Here is a 16086-nt window from a genome sequence, read left to right as displayed (position 1 = left end):
ACATGATACCAATTGACAGTGTTCTTGGCTCGGGTTCACCTGAGCATGGCTCCTGTGTCTGAAATGGTAGCTGTATCTTTAAGGCGCTTGCCTACCCCTGTCTGCTTTGTGTAGCGAGTGTGGAGAGTCACGCCATCAGAACATGCTTTAATTCTGAAAGGTAGAGGTGGAAAAGGGGTTAAGAAACGTTCACCTCTGGAGCAACAATCGACTAGTTGGGCAAGGTGAGTTTGATTACTACTTTTATTATATTGTTAATCGGTGTGCGTTTTTGACCAAGACAAAAACGGCATCCTTTCTTCCTAGTTGGTTGATGTTGAGAAAAGGTGTTTATAGCTTTGGAAATGCCTCTCCAAAACACGAGGTTTGTTCATAAACGGCGCCTGAAAAGTGTCAGACTTTTTATACAATTTATCCAAACTAAGTGTTTAATTTTAGGATAAAATGTAACTTTCCTTCCTTATGTAACCCTGAGGTCTTTAAGAGGGTTGCACTATTTGCATGATCAACATGCTATTATTGAATTAGATTACCGTAATAGCTATACAACGTTTAAATGTATTCGGAGTTTAAGATTAAATGCGCAGCAACCTTTGTAATTTAGTTGCCAGCAAGCGGGAAACCAATGTTTGCATTGCAGTGGGTCTGACGACTTGGGGATTTGTGTAGAAATGGAATAATGCCCCTTTAAAGCAAGCGGGCAATTTACCATAACAATTTAATCAAAGGGATGGTTCCTTGACACGATTTTCCTGCGTTTTATTAGTATGTTTGTTGAGTCCCGATGACGTCTAGGTATTTTGTTGATGTTGAATAAGGGGTACATTCCAAATTCTTGTCTGACTCTTTGTTTTTGTCGGTGCAGGATACCGTTGTTTCGTGCGTGTCGGAAATGAAGTCCACTCAATTTTTACTATCCACTGCACTTCTTTTCCTTCTATCTGGACTTTCCATGATTACCGCTTGCAACAAGGCTCTCTGTGCCAGTGATGTCAGCAAGTGCCTCATTCAGGTAAGAAGGCTAAGATTCTTAGTGCGTTTTTTAAAAGGCATTCGGTTTAGGTAAACTTTTCTCACTAATACCATTTTTCTGTTACTAAATCACTTTGAGAGAACTCTATGGAATGTCTATAAGGAATCTCTCATGTCTTTTCAGAGTAAATTGCCACTGCCATAGTGTTATGCCAAAATTGTATATTGTAGGACTTGATGCACCTCCCAATATGCATTTCCAGTGTGTATGTCATTTTACATTAACCTAATCTCTACATTCTCTCTATACTGGAAACATGCATACAACCATAACAGTACCTGTACACTAAATGAACCCTTCTGAGAACACTCAACTAACAAAGCGGAGATACTAAAAATGTACTCGATATTGGCTTGGCTTACAATCAGGCGCATGTTGTACATTTCCAGCCACACAGTGTCTTCAAAGGATGCAGCCTAGTCTACCTTGGCTGTACATGCGATGGCCAATGGAGATTGATATCTGTATACCTTCCATGGTTGCTGTTGCAGCCACAACCACACTTCACTGTGTGCTTAGTTAGCTCTATCCCTGTGCACATCTGGAATTTGACCTCTGCTCTCCCTTTGAACTGCCCTCCCAGCCGCACTGGAGGAGTCACAGAACAGGCAGCTTAAGGTCGGCCCACTCCTCAAACATACGCAGTTACACACACCCGCCCGTAGTGATTTCTAACAGTATATGTATGGCTTATTTTCTTGTTTGAGTCAACCATGACGTGCTCAATACACAAAAATAATGTTATATTGTTTTGGCGCTCATGTAACAACTAAAGCCAGACTGAGACTACTTTATTGAAAGAATGTTTGCACAACATGATAGAAGGCTTAAATGCATACAAGAGTTATGCAAATGTGTGCCACCTTCACTGTCTATTGCTGAATTTCTCTCTTACTTGTGAGTTATGCACTTATGTACATCAGTCCTGCCACATACATAAAATGTGACTATGTTATAATATACATTGTGTGTTTTGTGATGTACAGGAGCTGTGTCAGTGCAGGCCCTCTGATGGGAACTGCTCATGCTGTAAGGAGTGTATGCTCTGTCTGGGCACACTGTGGGAGGAGTGCTGCGACTGTGTGGGTAGGTGCCAGAGTTGTGCAGTTGTGGCCAAAAGTTTTGAGAATGACACAAATATTAATTTTCAAAGTCTGCTGCCTCAGTTTGTATGATGGCAATTTGCATATACTCCAGAATGTTATGAATAGTGATCAGATGAATTTGGCATACAAATGAACTTAATCCCCCCAAAACATTTCCACTGCATTTCAGCCCTGCCATAAAAGGACCAGCTGACATCATGTCAGTGATTCTCTCGTTAACACAGGTGTGAGTGTTGACGAGAACAAGGCTGGAGATCACTCTGTCATGCTGATTGAGTTCAAATGGCAGACTGGAAGCTTCAAAGGGAGGTGCTTGGAATCATTGTTCTTCCTCTGTCAACCATGTTTACCTGCAAGGAAACACGTGCCGTCATCATTGCTTTGCACAGAAAGGTCTTCGCAGGCAAGGATATTGCTGCCTATAAGATTACAACTAAATCAACCATTTATCGGATCATCAAGAACTTCACGGAGAGCGGTTCAATTGTTGTGATGAAGGCTTCAGGGCGCCCAAGAAAGTCCAGCAAGTGCCAGGACCGTCTTCTAAAGTTGATTCAGCTACGGGATCGGGGCACCACCAGTACAGAGCTTGCTCAGGAATGGCAGCAGGCAGGTGTGAGTGCATCTGCACGCACAATGAGGCAAAGTCTTTTGGAGGATGGCCTGGTGTCAAGAAGGGCAGCAAAGAAGCCACTTCTCTTCAGGAAAAACATCAGGGACAGACTGATATTCTGCCAAAAGTACAGGGATTGGAATGCTGAGGACTGGGGTAAAGTCATTTTCTCGGAATCCCCTTTCCGATTGTTTGGGGCATCTGGAAAAAAAGCTTGTCCGGAGAAGACAAGGTGAGCGCTACCATCAGCCCTTTGTCATGCCAACAGTAAAGCATCCTGAGACCATTCATGTGTGGGGTTGCTTCTCAGCCAAGGGAGTGGGCTCACTCACAATATTGCCTAAGAACACAGCCATGAATAAAGAATGGTACCAACACATCCTCCGAGAGCAACTTCTCCCAACCATCCAGGAACAGTTTGGTGCCGTACAATGCCTTTTCCAGCACCTTGCCATAAGGCAAAAAAGATAACAAGTGGCTCGGGGAACAAAACATCAATATTTTGGGTCCATGGCCAGGAAACTCCCCAGACCTTAATCCCATTGAGATCTTGTGGTCAAATCCTCAAAGAGGTGGGTGGACAGACAAAAACCCACACATTCTGACAAACTCCAAGCATTGATTATGCAAGAATGGGCTGCCATCAGTCAGGATGTGGCTCAGAATTGAATTGACACCATGCCAGGGCGGATTGCAGAGATCTTGAGGGGAAAAAAGGGTCAACACTGCAAATATTGACTCTTTGCATCAACTTCATGTAATTGTCAATAAAAGCCTTTGACACTTATGAAATGCTTGTCATTATACTTAAGTATTCCGTAGTAACATCTGACAAAAAATATCTAAAGACACTGAAGCAGCAAACTTTGGAAATTAATATTTGTCATTCTTAACTTTTGGCCACGACTGTAGAATTGAGTCACAGGATTTGGACTCGAGTCTGGCTCTTCACAAATTTGAGACTCGAGATGATAGAAAATAATAACTTGAGACTTAACTTGGATCTTCGACTTGACTCATGACTTTAGATTGTCTGGCCAGGTTTTGTCACTCATTTTGTGGCACAGAGACTCCGTGGATTACACTCCACTCAGCCAGAGTAGCCGCAGGCATCACACTTGCAAAACAAAAAGTTCGAAAGGAATGCCATATACAGCTCCCAAAATATACAGCTCCCAAAATTGTTTGGGGATCAAGCATATAAACTGTTTGCTTTGCCATCGCACCAGCAATGGGGCATCAAGCAACAATTACTAGCGTAGGTCTTTTGTTAAGTCAAAATAGCTTGATATTGATCTTATGAAGCTTGCATTTGGAATGAGTTAAAATGTATTATTACATAATCAAAATGTGTTGTAGACAAAATAATGAAAAGGGCTGTCTGCTAGGCTCAATAAATAGACAAAGATTTGTAGTTGATTGATGTCATTGCATGTCTTGATTTATTTGATTTATTTTGACTTGAAATAACTTGGCTCAGCTCAACTTGCTCTTAAAATGCATGACTTGGAATTGACTCTAGACTCTGCCAGTTCTACTTAGGACTTGAAACTTTGACCATTTTGCTTGAGACTTGCTAGTGACTTGGTCCCACGTACTAGGTGCACATTTGAAAAGGGCAAACTACAACCAGGGTCAGAATGGATTAATGAGGATGGGTATTTGGTTTTTGCATCATATTGAGCTCCTCCAAATCCTTCCTTCCATTATTCACTGATTGTTCAATGTAGTGTACCCATCCTATTTTACAAGTGTAGTGCAGTGAATGGTGAGTATCATATGAACAAATAGTGGTTTATTGATGATCAGTAATTTATTGTAAAAGTATTTGATTTATTTACCAATTATCAACTTGTTCCCTGCATCCCATCACACAGGGATGTGTAACCCCAGGAACTACAGCGATACTCCGGCTACCTCCAAGAGCACGGTGGAGGAACTCTACCGACCCATCCCCTCACTGTTCCGTGCCCTCACCGAGGGCGAAGCACCTATCAACATGATGGTAGTATCCTTCCCCGTGGCTGAGGAACTATCTTACCATGAGAACCTGGTGTCTTTCCTGGAAACTCTGGAGGACCAGCACCAAAATGTCTCCCTGACCGGGAACAGTATCCACACCAGCTACGATAACACCCAAAGTACTGAAGGTAGGGAGGGATGAGCGGGTTGAATTTTGGGGACAATCATAGCTGCTGGGTATTCCATAATAAGAGAATAAACAGAGCAGGGCACATCATAGTCTTACAAAGATGCCTTTTATCCAAGTTTTAGTTCATCAGAAGACTCTGAAGATTCTACGATAGTTTAGCATTTGTAGCAAAAATATCATTCAAGTCATGGGACTGATCTTGTCATTTTTCACACATCGTGTCTATAAATGTCTATTGTGAAGCTCAGCAAGGTCACATAGGTAACATGATGCTCACAGGTTATGACTGTATGAAATACACATTGAAACATCAAGCCCAAAGAGGGAGGTGTAAATCAAATACTTACTAGTCGCCAAAGTCGGTTTGCTGCCTAGTTAAATAAAATATTCCGGCAGATTGGGCACCCCCGTAAGTGCTAAAGATATGAACTTTGGTCCATCCCACTATTTTAGGGAAACCCCAAGAGCCAATGAATAGCTCAAATCCCCGACAGTCTATTGTTTTAGGAGAGGGAGAGCTATAATGAAGTCATCGCTAAAGCTGCTTTAATCCGAGCTCGGTGGCTAGACCCCTCCATTAAAACATATGCAATCTCGGGCTATCTTTTGATGGGTTTAGTGGGCTGCTAGCCCTGCAAATTGAGTAGATTGCTGCTGGCCTTGTGGACTTTCATGTGCATCCACTCCATTTGTCTTCTACTCAGCAACCGGTCCTAGTGATTTGTGTGTGTGTGTGAGGCCACTTGACAGTTCATTTAGGTTTAGTATTCTGATCATATTTCTGAGCAGGGAATTCCAAACGAGTCATGCGGCTATGCCTACATTTTTAAATATGTCCAGTGTTTCCGGATTCCCTTTTTCCCGGGGGGCCGAGACAGAGTTTGGGAAACCCTGCTTTAGAGTACCTTCGTAAAGTGAAGACTAAGCATGTTTTCTGTAAACTTTTCAAATGGATAGTGGTAATATTTCCCTGTTGTATTCCTTGGCATTCAAAGGCTTATTTCTCCATGTCTTCCCCTCCACAGATAACATGTGCACTGTGGTGTACTTTGACGACTGCGTGTCCATCCGCCAGTGCAAGCAATACTGCGAGTCCATGGGGGGCTCCAAATACCGCTGGTTCCACAATGCCTGCTGTGAGTGTATCGGCCCAGAGTGCCTCGACTACGGCAGCAAAACTGTCAAGTGTATGAACTGCCTGTTCTGATTGAAGCCAATAGGACTGGCGACATTAGGGTACTGTGTTCAAACTGCCACAAGGGGGCACTATCTGGAGTAGCAGATGGTGAAGGTTAACTGAGGAATATGACTTTCATAATGCTTCAGTATTTTTATGTATTATGAATTATTTTTGCTCATTTTTATATTTTATAGGTTCTTTAGCAAATTAGAAATATATCGTTTTGAATTTTTTTCTAGTTAAGAGGAGAGGTCAATGTTTTAAAATGTGTAATGCAATGGCATTTTATTTTTGATGTCATGGAAAATCAGATAAATGCTATTTGTATAATTGTTTTATCACGTGTTATTTTAGGAAACAACGTCCATATTCAATCAAACTAATAGCCAGCCGTTCACATGTTTGATTTTATATGTGCAGTTAAAATGATTTGTTTCATACTGTAAACATTATTTTAAATCAAATAATTTAATATCAGTTCGGCCAGACATATAGGACATGTTTGGTACAGATGGGTTAAGTTCAGCTGGCCAGACAAGATAGAATAAGCACGGTTTGTACGGTGATGGAATTTTGTGTTTTCCAGGCCTGAAAAAGTTAGGACAAGTTTGGCCAGATATGATCATTTCAGAAATAAGTTTGGCCGGCTAGATGGGATAAGTTTGGCCAGATGAAACTAGTTCAGCTGGCTGGCCCGATAGGACAAGTCATCAAGACAGATGAGATATAAGTTCAGCTGGCTGGACAGATAACCCATCTGGCAGAACTTACCCTATCTGGCAAATTGTCCAAACTTGTTAAGGTCAGCTCGCTGGATAGATGAGACAAGTGCAGCCAGATAAGTTTGGTAGGCCGGTCAGACAGATAAGTTCACAACCGGGGACCAGCATGTGGGGGTGTTGGGGGTATCCGAGCTTCATCAGCCAACACTAGATATTGGTTAATCAAATCTTCCCATTCCGGCTTAATTTGGCATGCCTTCTTAAACAGCCAAACTTTATACGCATTCACACATCAAGTCTTCTCTTGAGTTGGGCTCAGGGATGGAACAACTGTTGAACATTTGAGTTTGGTGTGGGGGTAGGTCGAACTATGGGTGGAAAGGGAGAGAGGGGCATGCATCCCACATCAGTTGACCAAAATGTAGAATTCCTACTACTGGCCATTATGGGTAGCAATCATTAGAAGTGCTTATTATTATGCATATTATTTGTCAATTGTGGGAATAAATTAGGATATGCATGTTTTTTGAAATATGCTGTACAACTGAGGGGAAGGGGTTCGAAATGATGTTCGCTGCGGATCTGGTTCTGTACTGTAGGTGGCACCATGTGCTCTTTTTAAAGTATGAGCCCATATCTATTGAAAGGCCCTAGGATCCATGTGTAAAGGGTTGGTCAGACGTTCACTGGAATGACAACCCTACATGGGATGGGGGTGGAATATTGAAGGACAATTAGAGGTTTCCTTAGTCACAGCTACGATATGCTTAACAGTGCAAATATTATGGTACAGTTTATATGGACACTCAATTACCATGGTACTTCTTAATGGTAAGTTTATAAACATGGTAAGTGGTGAAATAAGTATAGCTAGTTAAACTTGTATGTAATGGTGTTGCAGATAATAACAAGACTATCCGTCTTTATCTGGCTAAAAGACAAGGAATATAATATCTATTCTTTGCAGGAAACTCATTCTACACTTAGGCAAAGTTGTATGGACAAAATGACTGGGGGGGTTGTAAAATGTATTTCTCCCATGGACAAAGAAACTCAAAAGGAGTGATGATATTAACAAGTTTGATCTGAATATGCAAACTGTGCAAACAGATCCGCAAGGAAGGTGGATCCTTTTAAATATGCTATTGGACCTAAAACAGATTGGTCTCATTAACCATATATGGTCCAAATAATGATACTATATAACTTGACTTTACAGGCAATACATGACGCAATTATTATTGTGGAAGATTATATTACGGTTTTAAGTACCTCAATGGACCGTAAAAGTTTGTAGTGTGACTTCCATCACCCTCATGCTCTTAAAGAAATTACGAATATTATGCATATATCTGAACTAGTGGATATATGGCGGACTAGTGAGAGAAACATGGCGAAGGATCATTCAAGCTAGTCGTCTTAATTACTTTCTTATGTCATTGTCGCTGGCAAGTGTTGATAAGGGACAGAATGCTGTCAGGCCATCAAATAATTGTTATACACATTACACTTACAGAATGTACACGAGGGCGAGAATATTGGAACTTTAAATCAAAGCCTACTGGACGACAAATTGTTTTTAACCAAGAGAATAATTTACAACTTACTTTTCCCCTATATAGCATAGACACAGTGGATCCCCTTATTGTATGGGACACTTTTTGATTGAACAAAAATATATCCCATGTTTCATGATCTGAAATAAAAGATCACAAATGTTCCATATGCAACAAAAGCTTATTTCTTTCAAATGTTATGCACAAATTTGCTAACATCCATTAGTGAGCATTTATCCTTTGCCAAGAAAATCCAGCACCTGACAGCTGTGGCATATCAAGAAGCTGATTAAACGGCATGATCACATAACCCAATGCCACAGATGTCTCAAGTTCTTGGTCACCTCCCTGACCAAGGCCCTTCTCCCACGACCGCTCAGTTTGGCCGGGCAGCCAGCATTAGGAAGAGTCTTGGTGGTGCCAAACTTCTTCCATTTAAGAATGGCCACTGTGTTCTTGGGAACATTCAATGCTGCAAAAATATTTTGGTACCCTTCCCCAGATATGTGCCTCGACACAATCCTGTCTCGGAGCTCTACGGACTATTCCTTCGACTCATGGCCTGGTCTTTGATCTGACATGCACTGTCAGCTGTGGGACCTTATGTTGACAGGTGTGTGCCTTTCCGAATCATATCCAATCAATTGGATTTACCACAGGTGGACTCCAAGTTGTAGAAACATCTCAAGGATGATCATATGAAAAAGGACACACCTGAGGTCAATTTCGAGTCTCAATGCAAAGGGTCTGAATGCTTATGTAAATAAGGTATGTTTTTTTGTGTTTTTTTTAATACATTAGCAAAATGTTCAATTTTTGTTGCTTTCTCAGTATAGGGTATCTGGCCGAACTTGTTTTATCTGGCAAGCCGGCCAAACTTATCTTATTGGACCGAACACCAAATGTGTCCTGACCGGCAGGCCGAACTTTACTTACCTGTTCAGCCAGTCGAATTTGTCCTGTCTGTCTGGCTGACCGGAAAGGCCGAACATATCCAACTAGACGTTGGAACATTGCTGCAGGGACTTGCTTCTTCAGCCACGAGCATTAGTGAGGTTGGGCACTGATGTTGGGCTCGCAGTCTGCGTTCCAATTCCTCCCAAAGGTGTTCGATGGGGTTGAGGTCAGGGCTTTGTGCAAGCCAGTCAAGTTCTTCCACACTGATCTCAACTTATGCTATCTAGAACTTATCCTAGCCAGCCAGACCCGATCTGACAGCTACCCTAATAGACAGCTACGAAGAATATAGATAAACTCTCTTGGTAAATAGTGTGGTCTACAGCTGTACAAGCCCCATAATGCTGCCAGAAGGGCAACACACAGGAGAGGACTGGGGGAAGTAAGGTGACTTCCGTGTAGTTGGAGATGAGGCCAGAGCTAAGACGAGGGAGTTGAGTTTGTGTGCCCGACAGGATACGGCCAGAACCGGAGCCCAGAAGATGGTATCCCGGAGAGGGTCTCATGGGGGAGACTTATCCTTTTCATTTGATTTATTATTTAATAAACTCCCTTGAAACCGAGCTAATCACTCTGTCCGTGTCTGACCTGTGTAAACGTCTTGACCAAACCCCCTGGTCTGCCACAGATGGCCTACACCAGCCAAACCCGGATGAAGCTGGGCCAATTGTGTGCCGCCCTATGGGACTCCCAATCACGGCCGGTTGTGATACAGCCTGGATTCAAACCAGGGTCTGTAGTGATGCCTCTAGCACTGAGATAGTGCCTTAGACGGCTGCGCCACTTGGGAGCCTTAAATAGTGCTATAAGATACACATTTTTACTAGACTACATTACTGTAATATAAAAACTGTATACTAAAAGATAACGCTGAGCCTAACATTTGTGTTAATTCCCTGCTGGGGACTTTTAGCACACCATCTCACAGCCCTCAGAGACAAACTCTGTAAATGTCTAACTCTTGCGTCTACGATCCTCCCCTATGTCCAGTGGGGGATGAGAGCCTACTGCAAGTTAGCCAGACTTCTCCAAGCTCACCTGTCTTGCACAGCAACATCTGGGCCCGTATCCACAAAGCATCTCCGAGTGGAAGTGCTATTTTAGATCCTAGTGAATCGGATTATATGGACAGATCCTAGTTCAGGGTTTACATTTGTCATTTTGTAGACACTTATCCAGAGCGTCTGCATACATTTACATACTTCCCCTTTCAAATGTATTTATTACTCACAAGTGAATTGTCCATTGTTTGTCACAGATTCCAGGTTAGTAAATGGTAAAAGCATTGTAATCCAGATTAGGTTAAATAGGTTCCAAGTGATATGAATGGCAAAAAGGTCAAATCCTTAAGTACAAAATGAGAAGTAGCAACATACAAATTAAATCCAAAAGAAGCAGTAGAAAGAGCCAAATTACCTACCTCATCCCCATATCGTTTTTTATTTACTTTTTAAAAATGTTTTGCACACCAGTATTTCTACTTGCACATCTATCACTGTTAATGTGTTAATTTGACAAATTGCAATTACTTCGCTACTATGGCCTATTTATTGTCTTACCTCCTTACGCCATTTGCACACACTGTATATAGATTTTTCTATTGTGTTTATCCCATGTGTAACTGTGCTGTTGTTTTTTGTCACACTGCTTTGCTTTATCTTGGCCAGGTTGCAGTTGTAAATTAGAACTTGTTCTCAACTGGCCTACCTGGTTAAATATAGGTGAAATATATATATATATATATTTTTTTTTAATCCAAAACGAAATGGTAGAGTCAAATTTAATCCAAAAGAAATGGTCAACTGTAGCTTTACTAGGCATCTTTCTCCTCTGGTGCAATCCGCTGTCCTGATGAGTTACTGACACCATCTTTTCCCATAACCCTTCTAATATACATATTTAACATAATGAACAGTTTACATACAGTACCAGTCAAAAGTTAGGCCACCTAGTCACTCCAGGGTTTTTCTTTATTTTTACTATTGTCTACATTGTAGAATAATAGTGAAGACATCAAAACTATGAAATAACACATATGGAATCATGTAGTAACCAAAAAGGTTAAACTAATCAAAATATATTGTATATTTGAGATTCGTCAAAGCAGCCACACTTTGCCTTGACAACTTCGCACACTCTTGGAATTCTCTCAACTAGCTTCACCTGGATTTCTTTCTCAACAGTTTAGAAGGATTTCCCACATATACTGAGCACTTGTTGGCTGCTTTTCCTTCACTCTGCTGTCCAACTCATCCCAAACCATCTCTTTCATTACCCGCTTCCCTAACTAAAGCTACTCAAAATGGTTGAATGATAAAAACACTTTTCGTGTGCTCTAGTACCGCTTGCCGTGCGGTAGCAGATAGAACAGTCTATGACTTGGGTGACTGGAGTCTGATCCTGACACCACCTAGTATATAGGTCCTGGATGGCAGGCCCCAGTGATGTACTGGGCTGTACGCACTACACTCTGTAGCGCCTTGCGATCGGATGCCGAGCAGTTGCCATAACAGACGGTGATGTAACCGGTCAGGATGCTCTCGATGGTGCAGATGTAGAACTTTTTGAGGATCTGGGGACCCATGCCAAATATTTTCAGTCTCCTGAGGGGGAAGAGGAGTGGTCGTGCCCTTGTCACAACTTTCTTGGTGTGTTTGGACCATGATAGTTTGTTGATGTGGACACCAACGAACTTGAAACTCTCGTCAGTGTATGGGGGCGTGTTCACCCCCCCCCCCATTTTCCTGTAGTCCACAATCATCTCCTTTTGTCTTGCTCACATTCATTGAGAGGTTGTTGTCCTGGCACCGTAGGTGATCAGGCCTACCACCGTTGTGTCATCAGCAAACTTAATGGTGTTGGAGTCGTGCTTGGCACACAGTCGTGGGTGAACTAAGCATGCACCCCTGAGGGGCCCGCGTTTTGAGGATCAACTTAGCAGATGTGTTGTTGCCTGCCCTTACCACCCGGGGGCAACCCGTCAGGTGAGGTGTTCAGTCCCAGGGTCCTTAGCGTAGTGATGAGCTTTGTGGGCACTATGGTGTTGAACGCTGAGCTGTAGTCAATTAATAGCTTTCTCACATAGGTGTTCCTTTTGTACAGGTGAGAAAGAGCAGTGTGGAGTGCGATTGAGATTGCGTCAGCTGTGGATCTGTTGGGGTAGTATGCGAGTTGGAGTGATTCTAGGGTTTCCGGGATGATGTGAGCCATGACCAGCCTTTCAAAGAACTTCATGGCTACCAACGTGAGTGCTACAGGGCGGTAGTCATTTAAGCAGGTTCTTCGCTTTCTTGGCCACAGGGACTATGGTGGTCTGTTTGAAACATGCAGGTATTACAGGAGCCACCTACTGTATGGGGTAGTAAAAAAAAATTAACAAATTGTACGAATTACCAAAAAATAAACATGAACCAAATTCACGATAATACCCTGAATTTCAAACAAAAACTACTATTCAGATCCCTATACAGACTCAGGAACCTGGGAGGTGTAAACTCATTCAGTACTCCCCATAACATTTCGGCTGTAAAGCCCTGGAGATCCAGAAATATATTTGCTGCCTTCACAATGTCTACCATAGATTTTGTATTAGTTTGACTAGTGCAATTTATCACTTGGGCTATAAAACGCAACGAAGTCCACCTTGTTAGTATGTTGGGATCCTTCTCCTGCATGGCATTCACTGCAGACTGTGGGCCATCCACTACCATCTCTCTACGCACTTCTCCACATAGGAGACCTGCTGGATGGCACCGATCCTAGCTACTGCGACCTCCTTCATCCTCAACAGGGCAATCCGGGAACGTGAGTCTCATCACAATAACAACATGCTTCATCTGACTCAACTACTACATCTTTTTTTTTTACATTCGACAACCACAAAGCCTCTATATACAACGAAACACCTGAGATGACAGCTTTAACCGGTGCCCTACTCTGAAAATCACAACTTTTCACATCTTGTTGAGCCACAGCGCTTTCGCCTTTTGCGCTGTTGACACAAATGAACATCAGCATCATACTGCTCCTGGTCACTCGAACCGATTCCACTTCACCACCTTTGAGACTACAAACGAGTCACCCCAAAAAAACAATTTCTTGTGAATCGCACTGAAACCATAAACTGCTGTGTATTTCCAACTTTAGCCCTTTCACCAACGTCCACTCATTCTCACCAACTATATTTAGGCCAAGAGAATCGCAAAATACTTCCGCCATTGCACTTCTAGTCATCCCCCGGACTCCCTCGCCCTTTACTGTGAAAGATGCGAGTTTGTGTTCTCGAAGTATCATCCATATTGTTCACATTCCAGCACAGCTGTTGCGTCACCAATTTCCAATCCCAATCTCCCCAATTTGATCTGCACTACTCGCCGCCATTTCCCCTCCTGACTTCCCTTCGCCAAGCAAATTCTTTTGACAACACCAAAAAACTCAGTTCCCGCCGTCTTCTTCACCTATCAAAGTTGTTGAAGATGTATGCAATAAAGCTTTTCTGTGGCAGTGCTGCTAGCGCCGTCTCCGGCCCACACTCAAGCACAGTAGCTGGCGTTAATGCAACAACGTTGTATGCCAATCACCCCAACGAAGCAGGAGGCTGCAAGCTAGGCTAGGGGAAACTGGTACAGTGTCCTTTCGCCCCCGCATGCCAAGCACTACTTTCCCGCATTTCTGTTAACGTTATGGCAAGTAGCTAGCGCAGCCAACCCTATTCCTGCGTGATACTACCTGGTACATGCTAGCAGGCGGGGATGAACGACAGTGTGTGCGGGTGTAGCAGCCTCAACCGCATCGCAGGGGGCGTGGCATGTAGTAAGTGAAGCGTAGTGGGCACAGCATGTGGTAAACGCGGTCTGCAGATAGACCCTGCTCGTATAATTAGCTACCATCAGACCAAGGAACATACAGAGATGTATGTCTGTGTGTTACTAGCCTAAGGCCTGTCTGGGTTGATCGAGGATTGTGTTTTGTTCGTTTTCCAGACAGGAACTTGAGTTTTTATTGAAACAGAGTTGAGATGTCTTCCATTTAAAATAAACTGTACATTGGTTGTTTTTGTTTATGCCTTACTTTAGTGCAAGGGATATTTAATTGGTTATATTTCCTAGTGGTAACTATACACTCAGTGACCAGTTATGTAAACCCATCTATACTAAACACAACATGTAACGTGTTGTTTTCCATGTTTCATGAGCTGAAATAAAAGATCCCAGAAATGTTGAAGAGCGTATTTCTCACATTTTGTGAACAAATGTGTTTACATCCCTGTTCGTGAGCATTTCTCCTTTGCAAATAATGGCATATTAAGAAGCTGATTAAACAGCATGATCATTACACAAGTCCACCTTGTGCTGGGGACAATCAAACAGCAAGTTTTGTCACACAACACATTGCCACAGATGCCTCAAGTCATGCTGACTGCAGGAATGTCCACCTGAAAGGTTAATTTAATGTTAATTTCTCTACCATAAAGCCTTCATCGTTTTAGAGAATTTGGCATCTGACATCCACAGACCACAACCAGGCCAGGACCTCCACATCCGGCTTCTTCCCCTGCGGAATCATCAGATACCAGCCACCTGGACAGCTGATGAAACTGAGGAGTATTTATGTCTAACAAAGGCCTTTTGTGGGGAAAAACTCCTGATTGGCTGGGCCTTGATCCCCAGTAGGTGGGCCTATGCGCGAGAAGGGCATGTTGCTGGCTCACATAGCCGGTGGGCAGTGCCCAGCTGGCGGACCAAATAAGTGTTGCCGGCTCACATAGCCGGTGAGCAGTGCCCAGCTGGCGGGAAACAAGTGTTGCCGGGTAGTCTGGAAAATCCCAGGCCTCACAAAGAAGCCTTTCTCCAATTTTTCAGGAGGATGGCTCTGGTCACGTGACACATCTGTTCTCCTGGCATGGAGGGCCTGCCAAACCTATAGTCGATGATCAGGGATGCGTGCAGGGCAGGCAGAAACCTTGTTGCAGCATTGGACAACGGTGCCATTGTGACGGTTGTAAAAACAGAGCAGCATTTTATGATAGACATGAGGAATTAGGATTTGGTTTAGGCAAATTCTCATAGTCAAAGGAAACTGGTTGATGGACATGACAGTGGTGGGTTGTGTTAAGGCCTGTTTCTAACATGAGTCCTTTGTCCTGATCTTCTCCACATTCAGAATGTGCCCACATTTTTAGACAGGTGTAGATTGATGCTTTAAAATAAAGAGCTAGGGCTCAATTCAATCTGTAGTGCTGAAGATCCACGCTGGAGCACAATATAAATTTAAAAGTCAACGTTCCCGGCAGCGACTGCATATGGTCAAGCTCAATCTGAAATGCCCTCAATTTCAAAATGTACTACTTTATAACATGCAACTCCAGCAATACAGATTGGAATTGAGACCCTACTTCTGTAACCATAGTTTGACAAGTGTCGGGATTCAATCCAATTGCGGGTTATAGGCATTGTAGCTTTTCAAGGCAATTTCCGATTGAGCAGACATATGCAGCATTTACCGTAAATGGGATCTCCACGAACATTGCCTTTAAAAACCGCAATGCCTATAATCCACGATCTGATTGAATCCCAGCCAAGGCATGGCACCGGTTGTGCACAAAAATCCTCTTTAGCCCTAAAAAGGAATATTACTCAAATGTTTTGCATGTCAGCAGTCAAGTTGTCAAGATATTGGTTATTTTAAGAAGTTTCTCCAGCCACATCACCATGATGATGATTTCTTAAAATGTCCCAATATCTTGTTTTGTATGTCAGCAGTCTTTT

General features: G+C 42.8%; 1 protein-coding gene across 1 annotated transcript; it reads left to right on the top strand.

Moving 5' to 3' along the window:
* The first annotated feature begins 23 nt into the window (after positions 1-23).
* Positions 24-9882, top strand: LOC115130205 (twisted gastrulation protein homolog 1-A-like). The gene is made up of 5 exons (XM_029661101.2): positions 24-224; positions 866-1012; positions 2020-2119; positions 4630-4902; positions 5930-9882. Exons 2-5 carry the CDS (start codon positions 893-895, stop codon positions 6109-6111), a joined length of 675 nt encoding a protein of 224 aa, XP_029516961.1. The 5' UTR covers positions 24-224; positions 866-892; the 3' UTR covers positions 6112-9882.
* Positions 9883-16086: the final 6204 nt, after the last annotated feature.

Source organism: Oncorhynchus nerka, linkage group LG6, assembly GCF_034236695.1.
Source record: "Oncorhynchus nerka isolate Pitt River linkage group LG6, Oner_Uvic_2.0, whole genome shotgun sequence".
In the NCBI taxonomy this organism is placed as follows: domain Eukaryota; kingdom Metazoa; phylum Chordata; class Actinopteri; order Salmoniformes; family Salmonidae; genus Oncorhynchus; species Oncorhynchus nerka.
This window is presented reverse-complemented; position numbering and strand designations above follow the sequence as displayed.